The sequence below is a fragment of the Hyaena hyaena genome, unplaced genomic scaffold, assembly GCF_003009895.1.
Source record: "Hyaena hyaena isolate Hyena2069 unplaced genomic scaffold, ASM300989v1 scaffold_911, whole genome shotgun sequence".
In the NCBI taxonomy this organism is placed as follows: domain Eukaryota; kingdom Metazoa; phylum Chordata; class Mammalia; order Carnivora; family Hyaenidae; genus Hyaena; species Hyaena hyaena.
Genome location: NW_024081542.1, coordinates 200,002 through 218,566, shown reverse-complemented (window position 1 = coordinate 218,566; position 18,565 = coordinate 200,002). Strand labels below are relative to the sequence as shown.

The following is an 18,565-nucleotide window of genomic DNA, read 5'->3' as shown; positions in this document are numbered from 1 at the left end:
CTTTGCCAGCTGTTTTCATTCTCAGAAGCACATGGGTTTCAGTGTGTGGCTGTACTTTGTCCAGGGCTCAGGAACAGAACAAAAGTTGTGTAACGAGAGCTGAGCTGAGCTTCAGTGGCCTCGGCCCGTTCCCAAGGTGGGGAGGGTGCAGCTCCGCCTACCTGCCCTGGAGCCTGCCTGGGGACAGAGCCCACTGCCCTCCTCTGGGTGGCCAGATGCTGGGTGCTATGCTTCTTAGAGAAGACGGGAAGAGAGCCTGTGGCAAATTGGAGTCATAGGGGTTTCTCCTCTAGAAAAAGACCCCTCCCTCAAAAGAGCCATTTGGTCACCTGCCTCCTTCCTGGGCTGACCAGCAAGGTGGGTGGCTGCAGTGCGAAGGAGGTCTTCAGGGTCATGGCAGTTTGTCCTGGACGCAGCGTGGACAGAGCCTGACCACAAGGCGTGAATGGACCACACGGGACCGCAGGGCAGGATTCCCCCTCTGGTGACCCGACCTGAAGGGGCAGAAGAACGTTGCCTGCACTGATGCTAGTCTTTAGTATCATTCTGACTGGACTGGGGCTCCGCCTTTTTAAAAATTTATTTGAGAGGCTGGGGGTGGGGAATGAGTGAGGGAGAGGCAGAGAGGTGGAGAGAGAGAATCCCAAGCAGCCTCCACATTCAGCGCAGATCCCGTGACCCCAGGATCATGACCTGAGCCGAAATCAAGAGTGGGATGCTCAACCGACTGAGCCACCCAGGCGCCCCAGCTCTACCTTTTTAAAGAAGAGCCCCTCAGGGGCGCCTGGGTGGCTTAGTAGGTTAAGCGTCTGACTTTCGCTTAGGTCATGATCTCGCGGTTCGTGGGTTCGAGCCCCGCGTCGGGCTCTGTGCTGACTGCCAGCTCAGAGCCTGGAGGCTGTTTCAGAGTCTGTGTCTCCCTCTCTCTCTGACCCTCCCCTGCTCACGCTGTCTCTCTCTCTCCTTCCTAGAAATAAATTTAAAAAATATAAAAAAAAAAAAAAAAGAAGAAGAGCCCCTCAGGCCACACAAGGTGGGGATGGCCAGAGAGGGGGGTGGCCTGGGGGCCTGGCTGTGCTTGAAGGGGGGCTTTAGACAGGGCACACTCACAAGCTCACTGCCTCCCTTTGAGACCCTTCCAGCGGCTGTCAGAGTGGCCTGCAGTTCCAGCGGCAGCACAGGGCGGCTGCCTGCAGCGACCCGGGGACAGAGGCGAGGGGGAGAAGCCACCATCTGGAGTTTATTTAAACCTCCCAAATGGCCTTCAGTCATGCGGAAGGTGGGTGCCTGGCCCTGTGTCTTTGGGATGCGGGACAAAAGGATGCTGAGCCGGAGCTCTGTACCCTGGGGAGAACTCCCGCCCCCCATCATGCTCTTGACTCCTCCCCACCCCCACCCTGTGTCCCGGGAACGCAGGCCCTGTCCTGCGCCCGCCTTCCCCCACGCCAGCCTCAGGGACTCACACTGCCATGGGGGTTTAGTGGCGGATGGACCCTGCCTTGGATGGGGCGTGGCAGGTGGACCCTGCCTAAGAGACCATTCTGGACGTGTGCTGCACATGCTGTGAGGTGTCAAGGGCTTCAGAAACATTCGACGATGGCGTTGCCACTATGGAGCAAGCCAAGCCAGGGCTTTGGCCTTGCTGAGGGCTGGAGGGTGCTCTAAGTTAACCCAGGGGGGACCCAGGGCTGAAGACCAGAACGGAGGGAGAAATGGGCGGGGCCCCTAGTGCCTCCTCAGAGGGGCCCCAGGGCCTGTCCTGTGTCCAGCTTCCCCTCCTAAGGACCCTCTGCTGGGCCCAAGTCGTCCTTCCTCCTGAGGCCACAGGCGCCTGAGAGGTCTCCTTGGCACCGCCTAGCAGGGGACTTGTGGCTCTGGGCTGCCCCCGGCACCCAGCTTGGCAGGGACTCCCAGCAAAGGGACCGCAGTAAACAGACAGACGGATCGGTGGGAGACTGTGACCGGGCGGGCGTCACGGGAGAAAGACCGCGAGGGACGCGGGTGGCGCGTCGGCCACATGTGGGACCAGCTGAGAAACGAGGAGAGCCTGCCCGCCCCTGCCCCTCCCAGCTGAGAGCCCCGGCCCCGCTCTCGGAGCGCCCGCGTGTGTGCCTGGTGCGGGGGGGGGCCGAGACTCCCAAAGAGGGTCGTGCTGTGGAAACAAGTCTCTGTCCACCCCCCACCCCCAGGGTTGGGTCTGGGGACAGGGTCAGGGGCAAGGCCAGGTGTGGAAAGAGTGGGGGCAGGGCACTGGGCCGGGGAAGTGGGGAGCGCCGGGGTCAGGCAGGCGTGTGAGACGGGTCAAGGCGGGCGGGGGCGGGGGCGGGGCCGGGGTGGCCCGGGCCTCGGGGGATGCTTTGGCCGCGTCAGCTGCAGCCCTCAGTTCTTCTGGTTGTCACCACTTTGGGCGTTTATTGTGGACTTGAGCTACCTTAATGTGATGTAAGAAAACTCGTGATTTCAGAACAAGATCCAGGAGCAAACCCACAATAAAAAGAAGTTATGATTGTGCTGCGTTCAAGGGGGAGCTGTCCCTAAAGCGTCTCCTTTCTGCTGAGAGGCGGGATGGTTTATTTTGAGGAGCAGGAGGGGCCCTGGGGCGTGGGAGCCTGTGTCAGGAGTGCGCTGCACGCGGCGTGCAGCAGGCGTGAGTGAGTGGTGTGGCCGAGTGGGGGGCGCAGTAACACCCTGTGGGCCGACCTGTCGCTTCTTGTCACCGCAGGAGGGGAGCATCGGAGGGGAGAAGTGGCCGACCCCAACCACATGTCTGCAGGGAGACAGCCACCCAGAGGTCGGGGCAATGGCCAGGAGGTGAACAGGACATGACTGTAGCTTTCAATAACTTTCTTCTGCATTAGTTTTTCAAAATTTGCAAATTTATTTCATTTTCCAAATACTCTACTGTGTGAATAATTGCCTTTATAAATAGTAAAAAGCCAGTTAAAAGCAAAAGTGAACAGTGGTGCAAAGAAAGAGCTGGGAGAAGACCCAGGTTTAGTCCCAGATGACCCCACTTTTCTCACCTGTAAGTGATCGGCAACCCCCCCGCCTCTCGCGGAGATTCAGAACCAGATGGGTCCCTTAGTGCCCAAAGAACCAGAGAGTGAGGAGGCACCGGTGGTATCTAGTCCTCCTGTTGTGGTTGAATTGTGACCCCCTAAAAATCCATATGTTGAAGCCCTAAGCCCCAGTGTCTCAGAATGTGATTGTATTTGGAGACAGGATCTTTACAGAGGTGATTAAGATGAAATGAAGTCATCATGGTGGGCCGTCACCACTCTGACTGGTGTCCTTATGGGAAGAGGCGATCAGGACACAGATATGTGCAGAAGGAAGACGTGGGAGAAGACGGCTGTGTACACATCCAGGAGAGAGGCCTCAGGGAACCCACCTGCCGAGACCTTGGTGTTTGATTTCCCGCCTCCAGAACTGGGAGGGATTAGATTTCTGTGGTTTAAGCCACACATCTGTGGTGCTTTGCTTTGGCCACCATAGGAAAGTCGGCTCCCCATCGCCAGGGGCCAGTCTCTGGATGGGGTGGGGGGCCTACCCTTTCTTTCCTGGTGAGAAGCCCGGGCCAGGTGTCCGTTCGTCTGAGTTGTGATAGAAGGAGATGTGCACACCTCTGGGTATAATTACTCCCCCGAGAAGGGAGTCGTGCAGGCCAATGTCATTTATGGACTCGGTTGCTACAAGGCTTGCAGAAGTGGTGAGAGGCGCAGCCGTTCTGTGAACAGAGCATGTGCCTTTCAGGCTCTGGGTTCATCACAGAGACGCCTGTGCGTCAGCCAAGAACCGCCGGAGACTGGGTGGTGGCTACTTAGCCCGACCTCACTGGAGACCCATTAAAATGACAGTAAAGGCATTTAAAAAAGACAGTTTTGCCTTTTTACTACAGGCAAAAGCGCTTAAGAGCTAAGAGAAGGGGAGGAGATGGAAAGCAGATGTCTGCCAGCCTGAGAAAGCTGAAGCCTGGGGCAGAGGGGCGGCCCTGTCCCGGGCGCAGAGCCCAAGGAGGCTCCAGACTGGAAACGGGGTCTTGGGGGTGCTTTCAAGGGGAGGGGTCAGACCCTGCCCTCTGGGGGCCTGGGCTGTGGCAGCCGAGTGCACTTCAGCAGGTGAGGATGGGAGCATTTCTTCCTGACCGACTGGTCTGGACAAGAGCCGTCTGGGCCCTGCTTCTCCGGGCCCCCAGGTGCCCACACGGAGGACTGCCTCCCAGGCTCAGCACCTCACTCTTAGCTTTGGGCAGCGGTCTCCAGACACTTGAGAAAAGCTTCCGAGAGGAAAGACAGACACTGTGTAAGCAGGAGAGAGGGCGTTGATACAGAAGAATGTGTATAAAAACAAAGACTGAGTCATGAGGTTTTCTGGGGTAAGAGGAGAAAGAACTCTTGACTAATAAAATTTTGATAGCAGAAATGAATAATTCAATGAACATTTTGCAAAGTAAAGTTCAGGAACTCTTCCCCAAAGGCAGAGAAGAGGAAAGAGAAGAAAATAGAGGCTCTTCCAGGAAGCTCAGGTTCCAAGTCAGAGTACTTCCGGGACAGGATGGAGAACAGGGAGGCCAGGACACCGTCAAGGAAAGAGAACAGACGTGTCCCAGAGTGTGCCCGATGGTCCCCACCCCACCCGTCCTTCTGAGTCCCCGGATGCTGTGAGAGAAGGTCCTCAGGAGGAGGAGACAAGCGTCCTACGCGCAGTGGGGAGCCAGGTGGCTGCAGACCTCGGCACTGGCACCGGAGTGAGAAGGCAGCGGAGGACCAGCCCCATCGGCTTCCGCTCTGCAGCTCACTCACAGCCGAGCTCACAGCCCAGAGCGAGAGCCCAGGGGGGTCGCTTCCAGACAACCCAAGACTTGTTACGTGTGCTTCCTTTGCAGCTCTTCTCAGGGAGATCCTGGAGAACGTACTCCTCCAGGAGCAGGGGTAAAACTGGGAAAGGTGAGGGCTTGGGGGTCAGGAAAGGCGGGGGCACCCGGGGGGGGGGTCGGGGTGGAGCTATGGCACGGGGCTGAGAGCGGCTGTCCAGATGGAGACAGGGGACAGGGGCCTGGGAGGGGGTGTCTTTAAGAACAAGCGATAAGGGCGCCTGGGGGGCTCAGTCGGTGAAGCGTCCGACTTTGGCTCAGGTCATGATCTCACGGTTCGTGGGTTCGAGCCCTGCGTCGGGCTCTGTGCTGACAGCTCGGAGCCTGGAGCCGCTTCAGATTCTGTGTCTCCCTCTCTCTCTGCCCCTCCCCTGCTCACGCTGTCTCTCTCTCTCTCTCTCTCAGAAATAAATAAAACATTAAAAATTAAAAAAAAAAAAAAAGTGATAGATTTCCAGGATCTTTTAAACATGTGGAGAGAGGTATTGGAGTTCTGTCAGAGTCCCTCCCATTAATGATGGCAATGTAGAACATCCGGCAGTGTAATTTGTTCTTTCATCTACTCCCCTCCCCCACTTTTTAGACAGGATAATTTCCAGTGATCTGTCTTCACATCTCCTCATTCATCTGCCATCTCCAATCCACTGTCAAGCCCAATCAGTGAATTCTTCATTTCAGCTATTACACTTTTTATTGAGAATTACCGTTTAGTTCCTTTATATAGTTTCAAGTAATTTCCCTTGTCTGTTTACTCATTAAGACCATATTTTCCTTTAACTCTTTGAGCACATTTTCCATTCATTCATTGCATACACTTATAATAGTTGTGATAGTCCTTGATAAAGCCAACGTCTGAGCCACTTCGAGTTGGTTTCTACTATCTGGGTTTGTTTTGTTGTTGTTGTTTGTATTTTTTTCTCCTTGATTATGGGCCATATTTTCCCATTTCTTGGTAGATCTTGTGATTCTTGTATTAGGTACCGAACATTGTGAATGATACCCTGTAGCAACTCTGGATTCTGTTATCTTCCTCTGAAGAGTGTTGATTTTTGTTCGAGTAGGCAGTTAATGTCTAGCTGATTACCTTGAACAGGTGAGCATGGCTTGACAGTTTTGTGAGGGTGGATCTTTGTCTTGGTGGGACTCAACCTACAAACCCACTGTGGATTTTTCTGGGGCTTGATTTTAGATTTTGGCAGGTCAAGTCAAGAGTGGGGCTCACTTTAGGCATAGCACCAAGGCACGGCCTTTCTGAAGTCTTGGCGAGATGCTGCAGTGTTGTCTGAGCTGGAACCTAATGTGTGGCGCTACTTGGCTGCTAGAGTCTCTGTCGCAGGCTCAGGCCGTCGGCGGCTGTTTCTGGGAGCCGTGGAGATGTTGCATTGCTCGGACACATTTCTGGCTGCCCCAGCCACCCCTCTGGCCAGTGCCCCGCCCCACAGACGCACTGCCACCTCCTCCACTTGGTGGAACACGGTGCTCTCTGGGTTCCGGATCAGCGGACTTGGCTGGGGGACTGCCCTCGGTGGGAGCCAGGCATCCTGGGGCCCTCTTCAGGCACCGTCCCGCTGTCAGGAAGCACGGTGTGTGTTGCCTACTGTCCGGAAGTCAGCTGCCTAAACTATGTTGTCCAGTTGTTTGTGCCTTGGTGCCGGCCCTCCCACGTGGCCAGAGCAGAAGTCCGGAGCAAACGGTGAAAGAAAGGAAAGAGAACCGTGGTCCGCACTTGGCTCGGCTGTGGATGGTATTCACGTAGTTGTGCCCATGTCTTCTATAAATAGCAAGCCAAAGGAAGGCTCGCTCAGAACTGGTTTAGGAGGCTGTGGGCTGTGCGGGCGCTGCCAGGGTACGGTAATGAATTCTTACCTTGAGGTTGGTCTGCCATGGGTAAGACGGAAGCTGAAGGAATAACCACATCAACACATTCTTTAGAAGGAGAAATGAAAGTACTCAAGGGCATAGCTGGCAGAGCTCCTGAGAACAGCTGCCTCTGGGTGGGAATTTTGGAGAAGGAAGCACAGTAGGTCTCCCCTTCCGTGGCTGTGTGAGGACTTGGGGTTTACATGGTAGGCCATGCGGGTGTTACCGTGATGCAAAGGGGTGACCGCGCGTGGGGATGAGGTCAGTATGAGGCCTCCACAGGCGAAAGGAGGGAGAACAGAGTGATCTCTGTAGACATAGAGAAGTGCGTCGTGGAGAAGAAGCCTTCGCAGGCGCCCTGCGGAATACCGCAGCTTGTCGCCAGGGTCCGCGTGCTCGTGTGGGCTAGCTCACGGGTCCTCATGGCAAGCCCGCCTCTGAGGTCAGCTCTGGGCATCCCATCCCGGCTGGCGGGTGGAGCCGAGGGCGCCTGGGCCCCTGCACCTTGACCCCAGAGGTGGGCCCTTGGTGTGGGGAACGGTCTAATTGTTTCCGCCAGTTCCTCACTTGGAGCTGCCCGCCGCCTCCCCCAGCGCCACCCTGAGGATGGACCCGGCAGAGCCTCCTGGTGACCCCGCTGCTGGTGACCCCACTGCTGAAGACACAGACCCCGCTGGCAACCCTGCTGGCAGTGAGTGCCAGGCCCCAGGTGAGTCTGCGCCCCTACGGCCCTGACAGCTGGCTGCATTCGGCAGTGCCAGGCGTGGGTGTGTGTGGGGGGAGGTCTGTGGGTACGGGGTACATGTGTGTACCCCAGGTAGGCACCCCAGGGGGAAGGCATCCAGTGCTATGGCTCCGGTGGCTCTGGGGTGGGGCATGTGGCGCTACCCCGGGGCCAGATGTGAGCATGCAGGTGGCACGGCCCAGCAGCACCGCCTTCCTGTCTCAAGGGCTGCAGGGAGGCGCCTCTGTGCTGGGATGGGCGCCACCAGCTCTGAGGCTAAGCGCTAGGTGTCCCGTGACGGGCTGCCTGCTGGCCACCTGCTTGGTGGCTGCCAGGAGGACTGGACGACTGGACAGACCCTCGGCGTGCGTGGGGCTCAGGGGAAGGACGGCTGTCTCGCCGGGTGCGGCACCGCACCACGTGCGCAGTCTCTGGGCTCCACACAGGGGCATTTGATGCATTTGCCAAGAAGGAGTGGGGAGGGAACGATGATGCTCTGAAAAGCAGGGGCCTGGGCCAGGCTGCAAGCACAGGACCCCCAAGCCCCACAGGTACCCCTGCCCTGCGCCTGAGGCAGAAGAGGGCAGTGCAGGGCATCAGCCTGGGTCCTGCCCGGAGACGAGGGGCCTGTGTGGGCACGCAAGCCCCCTCCGTGGGGAAGGGAGGCATTTTCACTTTGGTGGCCCTGGATGTGGTCAGCAAAGAGCTGCTCCTCATTTCCACCCGTAGAGCCCCAGCTTGCCTCTTTTGTTCTGGGCAGCCATGGTCCCCAGAGGTTCCTCACAGGGGCCTCCAAACTGGGTCATCAGCCTGGGGGTCACCTCTGGCCATTGAGCCTGCCAGAGACAGGAACGGGGACCCAGGTCCTGGTGGGACAGGGACCCAGAGTCTGGTGGGGGGGAGACAGGGACTCTGGGGCAGGGGGTGCAGGCGGTGCCCACAGGGGACATGGGTGCACAGGGAATCTTCAGGCCTCTCTTTCTCTCAGGGCCTCACCCAGGGAGGCGCATCAGGCCCTCCTGTGTCTGCCCATCCCCACGGGACGCGTGTAGGGTGGGGCCTGCAGTGACATCACATCTGAGGATGTGTTGAGCAGGGCCTCCCTCCAGGGTCTTCCAGGCCTCACCCTTGGTCTACTGGATCTAGCAAAGGGGCAGGCCACCCTGAGAACAGACACAGCCCCCCCAGATCAGACACAGCCCCCCCGGATCAGACACAGCCCCCCCAGATCAGACACCCCTTCCCCTGGATCAGACACAGCCCCCCCAGATCAGACACCCCTCCCCCGGGTCAGATACCGCCCCGTTGTCCGGCCTTGTGCGGCCTGGTCTCCTGGCCTGCTCTGTGTCTAGCTGTGCTGGTGAAGCTGGCCTTAGGAAGGCCTCTGTGGGAGACCTCAGGCCAGGGCGTCTGCCCGCTCCACCAGGCTCTGGGGGATGGCACCCCCGGGGGGCTTCTGGCCCCTCTGCTGGTTTTGCCCCAGGGTCTTCCTTAGTCCGTGGTCCCTGGAAGTGTGACGTCCACGTGGCCTCCTGCCTGCTCTGCTGCAGGCGTGAGGAACAATGAGGGGAGGGATGGGCCAGTGAGGACCGCGGCCTTTCCTCCCGACCCCCCCTCCCCCGGGGCCAAGGAAACATTGTCCGGCTGAAACGTCAGCTGGGCTCAAAGATTGTTTTCCTCATGAAAACGTGGCCTTTGTATGAGCAGACGTAGCTGAATCAGAAGTTTAGCTGGCGGGGGTTTTCAGGAAGGACTGGATTTCCCTTCCTTGGGACATTCAGGGGTTTTCTCAGCACAGAGCAGACAGGCCCTACAGCTCCAGGAAGCCCGCTTCCCTCCTGTGGCCCCTGAACACAGGGACCAGTGCTTCCTGGGGCTGGGCCCTCCCCTGGGGCAGGGGCCTGTCTGCCTCGCCCTGGCCTGAGGGTTTCCCCTGGCCCCTGGGGCCGCGGAGCAGCTCTTGGGCTGGGCTGTGAGAGAGGCCATAGAAACAGGTGGCACACAGCCTGCTGAGAGAGGGCTGTGTGACTGTGGAAAAGTTACTTAGCTTCTCTGTTTCCTTGTCTCAGAAAATTTGTGGTGAGGCAGTGCTGACCTCCATCTGTGAGTCCTGAATGGAAGTGCCTGGAGCATCGTGCCGTGAGGAGCTGGTTATGATCATTGTTAGTCTTTGATCCAGAAGGGATTTACTGTGCTGTGAGATGTGAGGTGTGGGTGCCCCTTGATTATACTTCCAGAAGACCATGCAGGTGTCCCAGCAACACTCAGTGGGCAGACGCTTCCCCCCAGGGCTGTTTCCTCTGTGTTTCAGAGCTTCTCTCCAGCTCTCTGCTCTGTACCTTTTCGTCTGCTCGTGACGAAATTTTATTTTGTTTTCTTTTTTTAATGTTTTTTTTTAATGTTTTATTTATTTCTAGGAGAGAGAGAGAGACAGCGTGAGCAGGGGAGGGTCAGAGAGAGAGGGAGTCACAGACTGAAACAGGCTCCAGGCTCTGAGCTGGCAGTCAGCACAGAGCCCGACGCGGGGCTCGAACCCACGAACCGCGAGATCATGACCTAAGCGAAAGTCGGACGCTCAACCGACTAAGCCACCCAGGCGCCCCAATGTTTTTTATTTATTTCTGAGAGAGAGAGACAGCGTGAGCAGGGGAGGGTCAGAGAGAGGGAGACGCAGAATCCGAAGCAGCTCCAGGCTCTGAGCTGTCAGCACAGAGCCCGACGCGGGGCTCGAACCCACAAACCGCGAGATCATGACCTGAGCCAGAGTCGGAAGCTTAGCCGACTGAGCCCCCAGGCGCCCCAACGACTCCCTGTTTTAACGACTGTGCTTTTGTGATACGACCCGGTATCTGGCAGGACTGAAAGTCGCTTGTTGCTTTTTGTCCACCTTCCTTCTTCGCTCCCTCCTTCCTCTCGTTCTTTTGTTCCTTCTAAGTGTGGGCCTCACAACGAGCCGGTTCGGTTGCACAGATCCTGCACTCTTACTGGACTTCATCACACGGCTGGGTGGCCCGGGGGTCTGAGCCGCGTCCGTGGGGTAGCACGTGTACAGCCTCTCTGACGCCCCACGAAGGTGGGCTCTGCTTCCCACCCTGAACCCAGGACGCCTTTGGTGCCTGCTTCTGACGAGTCAAAATGATCTTTCCCTGAGAGCCCAGTGCCAGCATTCCTGACCTGTGGGATCTGTGACCGTAAGAAGTGACCAGTTTAGGGTAAATTTCTACGCAGCCAGAAAAAAGGGAACACGTCTCAAGGACAGGGTTTGCCTTCCTAGCTGTCTTTTCTTCTTAGATGTGCTTTTTGAAAAATAGATCTTCCACAGTTGTTTCTTGTAATGTTATTTATTTTGAGAGAGAGCACACGAGGGAGCCAGCAGGGAAGGGGCAGAGAGAGGGTCCCAGGCTGGCTCCGCGCTGCCCGCACACAGCCCTACGTGGAGCCTGGACACAGGCACCCTGAGGTCATGACCTGAGCTGAAACCAAGAGTCCAACGTTAACTCAGGAGCCACTCAGGCACCCCTGTTCCACGTTGTTTTTAAAACTAGCTATGGGGCGGCTGGGTGGCGTAGTCGGTTAAGCGACCGACTTTCGCTCAGGTCATGATCTCGCGGTTCGTGGGTTCGAGCCCCGTGTCGGGCTCTGTGCTGACTGCCAGCTCGGAGCCTGGAGCCTGTTTCAGAGTCTGTATCTCCCTCTCTCTCTGACCCTCCCCTGCTCACGCTGTCTCTCTCTCTCTCTCTCCNTCTCCCTCTCTCTCTGACCCTCCCCTGCTCACGCTGTCTCTCTCTCTCTCTCTCCTAGAAATAAATAAAAATATTAAAAAAAAAAAAAACTAGCTGTGCCATCGTTTTAAATCTCTGTTGTTAGTAGAACCTCTTCCGGTGGCTTTTCGGACGTGCCCTGGAAGCCTGGTGGTTTCTGGGTGTTGAGCGCGCGCTCACCTGAGTGGACGCTGAGTGCACGGCTCTCCGGGGCCTTTGCTTGGGCCCCACGGCCGTGTCGCAGACAGCGAGAGCCCGCCTCTGTGCCGGCGCCCCGGCCCGTCCTGACCGCCCACGCCCGTGCGCCCTGTGCTGAGGGCAGGCGAGGTCTGTCTTGGAGACTCACGACTTCTTGGAGGAGGCGAAGCGACAAGGCCTCTCACCCCACTTCCCAGATGGGGCCAGCCCCAGCGGGAGAGCCCCCCCTGCCTGTTGGGTTTGGGTGCTGTTGGGGCCTCCGAGGGGTTGCTGAGCAGGCGGGTGTGGATTTAGGGGCTTTGAGGAGCACCCTTTCTCTTGGCCTGGTGCCTGCCCACTGCCCTGGGGGTGCTCAGGAGGGGCTGGGCCCACCGTCAGGGCGCAGCCCCACCCAGACAAGGGTGGAACCTGGGACCAGGGACCGAGAGGGGCAGTCAGGTGGGCCGGAGAGGGTGGCAGTGCCCACGTTTGTGGAGAAGCCACGTGCCCCTGCCCTGGGAGGGAGGATGTCCCCCACTGCCAGCCCTCGCACGGACGTCGCTGAGGAGGGCCAGCACCTGCACCAGGTGGTGTGGTGGGCAGTGCAGGGGATGGGTGGTCCCCTCCAGGGGTCTCCCTGAGGCCACTCGAGCTGGTGGCCATGCACACCTGGCGCTGACACTGTGGAGCACCCATCGAGGTCCAGACCACAGCCCTGAACAAGGTCAAGTGTGCTCACTTCCTAGGAGGGACCAGGATACATCCGGGACAGAGCTCTCGGTGGGGCCCAGGTCTCAGGGGCTGGGGAGGCAGCTTCGAGCAGGGCTGGGACAGTCCCCGTGAGGGCAGGGACCAGGCCGGAGGAGAGCTGTCTTCCCTGGACCTGTTCATGCCCTTCCAGTTCCTGCAGGATCCTTTGGATTAGGGGGAATCTTTTAGGTAATCGAACTCTTTGGGAGACCTCGCCACCCCAAGGTCGTCCAAATACTCTCTCAGAGGCTCTATGTATCTGTCTTTCACGTTCAGATCTACAGCCGGGGTGGAGTGGATGGAGCGGTAAGGCTGGGTACTCCAGGGTCCTCTCAGTTAGGCTCACACAGTTCCCGGGGCCAGGTCCCGTGTGCGCCCCGCTCCGGCTCGGGGTCTTTTCACCGGTCCACACCTGTGCTCTCCGGGCCAGCGCCGCTCACCCTACCTAGGGTGCTGCTTGGAGCTGGGGGTAGGAGTCTCGTGTCACTGTGATTTGGGTGGGTTGTTAAGACAGGTGGCCCACACACAGCCTCGCAGCCTGCTGTGCGGCTAATTGTGGGTGGGTGACGACTCCACGTAGTCTACTGCGTGGACGGCCCTTCTTCATAGGTCTTTGCATCTTACTCTCAACGCTTTATGGCTTTTATGCGTGAATTTCGCTTGCTAGATTCATCCAACAAAATCTGAAATTTTGTGTGCCATTGTCCGTTTCTAATGTTCATCTCCACATGTTGCTGGTTTACAGAGAAACAGGGGGTTTCAGCCTTGTGTTAAGCGTCTGTGTGGGAAGAAGCCCCCGCGGAAGCGTCTCTGGACTCCTCACGGCTCCCACAAAACTATTTCAGTGAGCAGTAGTATGTTTTGTTTTGTTTTGATTTGATTTTTAAAGACTATCTTTTCTAGAGCAGTTTTAGCGTTACAGCAAAATCCAGAAGGTTACAGAGATTTCCCATACCCCGCCCCCCGAAGCACAGCCTCCCACCCCCTGGCCAGTGGGGCGCCCTCCTGAACCCCACGGCCACGCCGCCGGCACCCAGAGCCCCCAGGGGCACTCGGCCCTCCTGGCGGCGGCGCTCTGGGGGCTGGGACGAACGCGGTGACGGCGTCCGCTGTGACGGCCTCGCGCGGGTCGTTTTGCTGCCTGCACGGCTGTGCCTCTTGCGGGATGTCGCGGGGCCGGGGTCCTGCCGCGTGGCCCGTTCCCACGGCGCCCTCCGTTCGGGCAGGTGCGTGAAGGGCCCCGCGTCTCCTCTCGGCCTGACCACGCGTTTCTTCCCGGCGCTGAGTGGTATCCGCTTATGGGCGGACGGGGGTTTGTCAGGGTAGTGACGATTTTATCGTTTCCTTTCCAAGTTCTGTGCCTTTACTTGTGCCTTCGTGTAGCGCTCGGCCGGCAGGGGCCCACAGGCCACGCGGAATGGGCGGCGGGCACCTGCTGTGGGCGTCGCTCGGGGCCTATTTCAGCATCAAGTTCCATGTTTGCTGAGGGTTTTGTTATTGAACATCTTTTTTTCTGGGTCATGAAGTTGCCTGTGGTCTAGTTGCAGAGTTGTTTCTTAAATCACGAATAGAATTTACTTTTATGAAATGCTTGTTTTGTGAAATGTCTCCCTCCACCCCATTGATGAGCCACAGTGGTAGACCCTCTGGGGTCGGTCAGCCTGGCTCCCCGGCGTGCACCCAGCATTCCCTCCCCCGTGCTGGGCGTCGAGTCCAGCCACTGTGGCCTTGGCTGGGTCCCTGCGTGTGGGCCCCCAGCCTTCCCTCCCCGGCGGGTCGTCTGCGGGGGCCCAGCCGGTTGCCCTTGTCTCTTTGATTCTTGAGTAGATTTGCGGGTGAGCCACCCACGCTCCTGAGCCCCCTGACCTGACCTAGAGAATCTGTTAGTGACCTCCTCTCTGACCCCCTGGGGCAGGAGGTGGAGGCCCCCAGGCTCTCCCCCCGCACCCCCACCCCCGGCTCTGAGCACATGGCCCTGATGGTTCTTAAGGAAAGGACAAGGTGCCCCCTCTGGGCCTTGTGCTCTGTACGGTCCTGGGGGGGCTGCGGGGGCCGGACGCCCCCGGACATCGGCAGCAGGGCTCTTGCACAATGAAGACGGGTTTCCGCAGCCCTGGGGCCTGTGTCGTGAGGCAGTGGTGAGCCAGGAAGGGCTCAGCAGGGTGGCCCAGGGCAGGTGGCCGCAGGGGTGGGGCGGGCCCTCTGGAGGCAGCCAGGGGGCGCTAGTGGTTGTGGGTGACTCGGAGGCCACTTTCTTTCCCAAAGTGGAGACCAGGCGGCAGCCATCTTCCCAGGCCTTGACCTTAAACCTGGTCTGAGGGCACAGTCCCTTTTCCAGCATGACGGTAACCCCGACTCCCCCTGGGCCTAGGGTCCCAGTTTGGCCCCTGCCCCGGCCAGCAGTCCCGCGGTGGGGCTGGGGACTGGGGCAAGCAAGAGAGTACCAAGGCCGTGGGCGGGGAGGCTTCAGGGAGCAGCCAGGGGAGGCAGAGGCCGGGACCGCTGTAGGGCCTCAGCAGAGGCTGAAGGCCAGACTTGGTGGGCAGCGGATGGGCGTGGGCTGTGACATGGCATGGAGGGGTGGGGGTGTGGTGGCCCACCAGGCATGCCCCGATGGTCAGTGCGTACGCAGTGTGCCCCATCTGGGCCCCGCAGCCCGCCACCACTGAAGCATGCGGCCTAGGCTGCCCCAAGCTGTGGGCAGAAGCCCATCGCGGTAAGTACCGCCTGATGGCCAGGCCAGAGTCCCAGGGGAGGGGCAGTGGGGGGCTCTGGCCGGAGGCCACGGGCACCGGGTGGCAGCTGTGGGGAGCCCCCCAGCATTGACCAAAGGGGGAGCCGGTGGGTTCTGCACAGCCCTCGTCCTGTCCCCCCAGGCCAGGAGCTGCTCCCATTCCTGCAGGCCCTGCGGACACTGTGGTCCTCACGAGAGCTGCAGCAGGTGAGTGCACGTGCGGGATGGGCCCTGCTGCCGCCTGTCGGCCACCCTCCCTGGATGTGCTGGCAGACGGGGGGGGGGGAGATGGCCCCCACTAGACACTGGTGGACACAGAGCCCTGAGGCTCCGAGCAGGAGGGAAGGGCCTGTGGCCACCACTCGGCTTCCACACCGCACAGGGGACCCAATGGGCCATGGCCGCCTGTGTGCCATGTGGGGCCCAGGTACCCACTGGTTCACACAGGCCTCGCCCATGGTCCCCCTCCTAGGGATAGCCTGTCGTCCGGCGGGAGGCTGCTCGGCGGCCCCACTGCGGCCTGTGCCTGGAGGCTGGCTTTGCCCCTGGGGTGGTGAGGGCCGCCCAAGGAGGTCGGGCCCACGGGGGCAGGCGTCCAGAGCAGGCGCGCTCCAGGAAGGGGCCGCGGGCCTGTGTGACAGCCGTGTCTGTGAGCCGTTTAGGCCAAGGGTGCTCCCCAGGCCCGCAGCTTGCTTGGTGACACTGGGGGGGACCAGTCCCTGGCTAATTGGTCAGCCAGACCTGTGGGCTCACCTTGTGTGTGTGGGGGGGGGGGGGTGACAGGCCTGGGCTCCCGAGCACCGGAGCCGTGGTGGGCTCAGCCACCTCCCAGCTGCATGCGCTTAGGCGATGAGCAGCCAGTTCAAACTGGACGAATGCAAAGTTATTGCAAAAGTCAAAAGCTCTCTCTAATTTTGTAACCGCGGCTTTGAGATCAGGACTGAAGTAACACGACTGTGCTGTCTGGTGAACACATTCCCTAACTCAGGTCACCCCCGCGTGTCTGGGACGTGTCTCCCCTGGTCCCCGTGGCATTTGTGAGTCTTTGTCCCTGTTCCTGGTGAACTAACCTCATATGTGGGGCTGAGGGTGTCCCTTCCGTTCCCTGGAGCAGCTGGCTGGAGACGGGAATTGCTTGCTCCTCGAGAGTCTGGGAGAGGTAAGAGCGCGTGGTCCTGCCCAGGGGTCTTGGGCAGGGCTGCAGGGGACCCAGGTCTGTTCCGAGTTCCTGGTTCTGGTTTATTTCCCCAGGAAGCGTCCGTTTCTTCCGTGTCGTCACAGCTGCTGGCCAGACTTTCCGAGGCGGGGAGCGTGAGCCCCCAGCACGAGCCCTAGCGCTGCCTCCTCGGCTCTGCTCTTGGCCTCTTTTCTGCGGCCGGTGTGTCGGCTTGGGCTGGCGCCGCTCGGCACCACCGTCTGTCGGATGCCCGTCATTACTTCCCGGTCCTTCTTTCCCAGGTGTTCGCCCAAAGCGGTGCATTTCCCTCCCGGTCCCTTCGTCACAAGTTTCGAGGTGGAGGGACCCATTGTCCGTCTTCTCTATTTTCTGACTTTCATTATGGCCCCTCATTCGGCCAGCGCGTTGCTTATTTCCAAGCAAACACAGGTGTGCCAGGCATCTGGTTTCTGTCAGTGCTGCTCGTGTGCCAGGGGATCGCGTGGGCCCCCAGAGCGCCTGCCTGGAGGGCCACATGCTGTCCCCGCTGGGCCCCACGCCGGAACCCGTCCAGGCTCCTGTGAGCAGGCAGAGATGGAGGGTCCCTGCGGGCCCCCACAGCGCCCCGGAGCCGGCTGAGCGCGGCGAGGGTCCGGGGTCCCCGACGGAACAGCACAGGGAAACTGGAGGCTGGTTTGTAGGACCGTGTGCGGGTTTGTGATGCAAAGAGGAAGGAGGCCGGTGGTGTGGACTGGGGCCTGGGGCAGGGGCCAGACATGGGGCTCAGAGCCCTCGAGTGGAGACGGCAGGCCGGGGGGCCGGCGCAGGAGGGGTGAGTGACTGGGCGGGACGTACCCCCGGCACCTTGTGAGAAACACGGGCTCTGGGGCCCGGGGACCACGGGGCACAGGAGCCGGCAACGACGGCAGGTCCCCACTGGGGGTCAGCGGTCAGGGGCTAGGAGGGGAGGAGACGGCGGCAGCCAGAGTCCAGAGCCAGGGCTCCGAAGGATTGTCAGTGTAGACCCAGGACCCGGGCCGAGGAGCGAGCAGCACAGGAGCGGGGCCACGGGGCCTGCGCTTAGACCCTCCAGGACGAGGGGCAGCAGACGGGCAGTGGGTGCTCGACCTAGTGCCTGAGGGGCACCCTGGGGCCGCAGGGACTGCAGGGGCAGGAAGGACTCTCAGACCCCAGGCGGGGGTGCAGGAGGGGCCCCGGTGTTATGTTCTGTCCTTGATTTTCAGCTTCCACTTCCTCCCTCCACAATGTCCGTGGTCTGTTTTCATTCCCAGACCAGTGTCCTCCGGTCCCTGTTCTCAGACCTGTCACTGTCGTGGTGTGGCCGTCACTCACGGTGACTGTCCCTGTGTGTTACGTGGGCTCATCTCAGCGAAGCTTCCTCCTCTGGCGGTGGGGGGGGGGGGGGGGGGGGGGGGGGGGGGGGCAGGTGTGTCTGCAGAGAGCGATGGTGTTCCTTCCAGCCAGCCCCTCCCGGGGCTCCGGTGCGGGTCCCTGTGACGGGCAGGCCCAGGTGTAAGGGGGCCTTTCTGGGACTCCTGGAGCCCGGGCAGCCCACCGAACTGGGGGCAGCCCACGCTTTCCCGTGGCACCCCATGCAGGGTGCTGACCGTGCAGCCCCGGGCCCTCAGAGGCCTCCTTTCCCACAGACACCTCTCCTTTCCTGGGTGTCTGCAGAGGGAGCCTGGCCAGGCGTCCTGAGGTCACCCAGCGCCCGAGGAGAAAGTGTGCATTTCGCTTCTGGTGAGCGAGCCAGACTGCTCACGTACCGTGGTTTTAAAATTACATTCCAGCCAAGTGGATGTTGGTTCTAAGCGTCCTGGGGAAGCGCCGTCCACACTGTGGGCGCCAGCGCTGCGGCCCCCGCTCCAGTTCCGCACCTGCCTCCCGCCCGCTGCTGTGCGGGCGGGCCCCTCAGCCTGCGGGGCGCTGGGTGCTGTCCGAGCACAGCAGAGGCATGTGTGCGGGAGAAGGCACACGCACAGACAGCGCGGGTGACTCCCAGAGCTCCGGAACTAAGAGCTGCTTTGCAAGGAGAGAGTCCTGGCCCGGCCTGGGCCCAGGTGCTCTCAGGGCAGAGATGTGGGAAGGGCCACAGGGCCAACCGCAGAGGGGGTCCATGCCTCCCTGGTGACTTCCCCTCCCTTGTTGCTTAGTCACAAGCGGTGGAGGGTCTGTGGGCCAGGTTTGGTCAGCAGAACCCTGGGGAGGTCCCGGGGGCGTCCGGAAGGCCTTCTCTCCTGGAATGATGCGAGAGCGCAGCGGGAGGGGCCCAGGCCCTCAGTGGTGACTCGGCATAAGCAAGGCCCGTAGCCCCCGGTGGGGCTTGGCACCTGGGCCAGGTGAGTGTCGCCTCCACAGTGCTCCTGGGCACTTCTCGCAGGAGGGGATAGAGCCAGCGCCCGGCCTTGGAGGGCAGAGCCCTTGGCCCGCATCCCAGCAATGGGCAGTGGCTGTCGCGGAAGGACATGCCCACTGGCTCCCCTTCTGCTGGCTACCACAAGGCTCCCAC

General features: G+C 60.1%; 1 protein-coding gene across 2 annotated transcripts in view; it reads left to right on the top strand.

The window, feature by feature from the left end:
* The window catches only part of EXD3 (exonuclease 3'-5' domain containing 3), a 75,880-nt gene that overhangs the window by 11,543 nt on the left and 45,772 nt on the right, over positions 1 to 18,565 (top strand). For both annotated transcript variants that reach the window (XM_039220757.1, XM_039220758.1), the window contains exons 3-4: positions 7,293 to 7,442; positions 15,022 to 15,086. In XM_039220757.1, coding sequence (XP_039076688.1) covers positions 7,340 to 7,442; positions 15,022 to 15,086 — 168 coding nt within the window. In that variant the 5' untranslated portion in view covers positions 7,293 to 7,339. The remainder of the gene's footprint in view (positions 1 to 7,292; positions 7,443 to 15,021; positions 15,087 to 18,565) is intronic.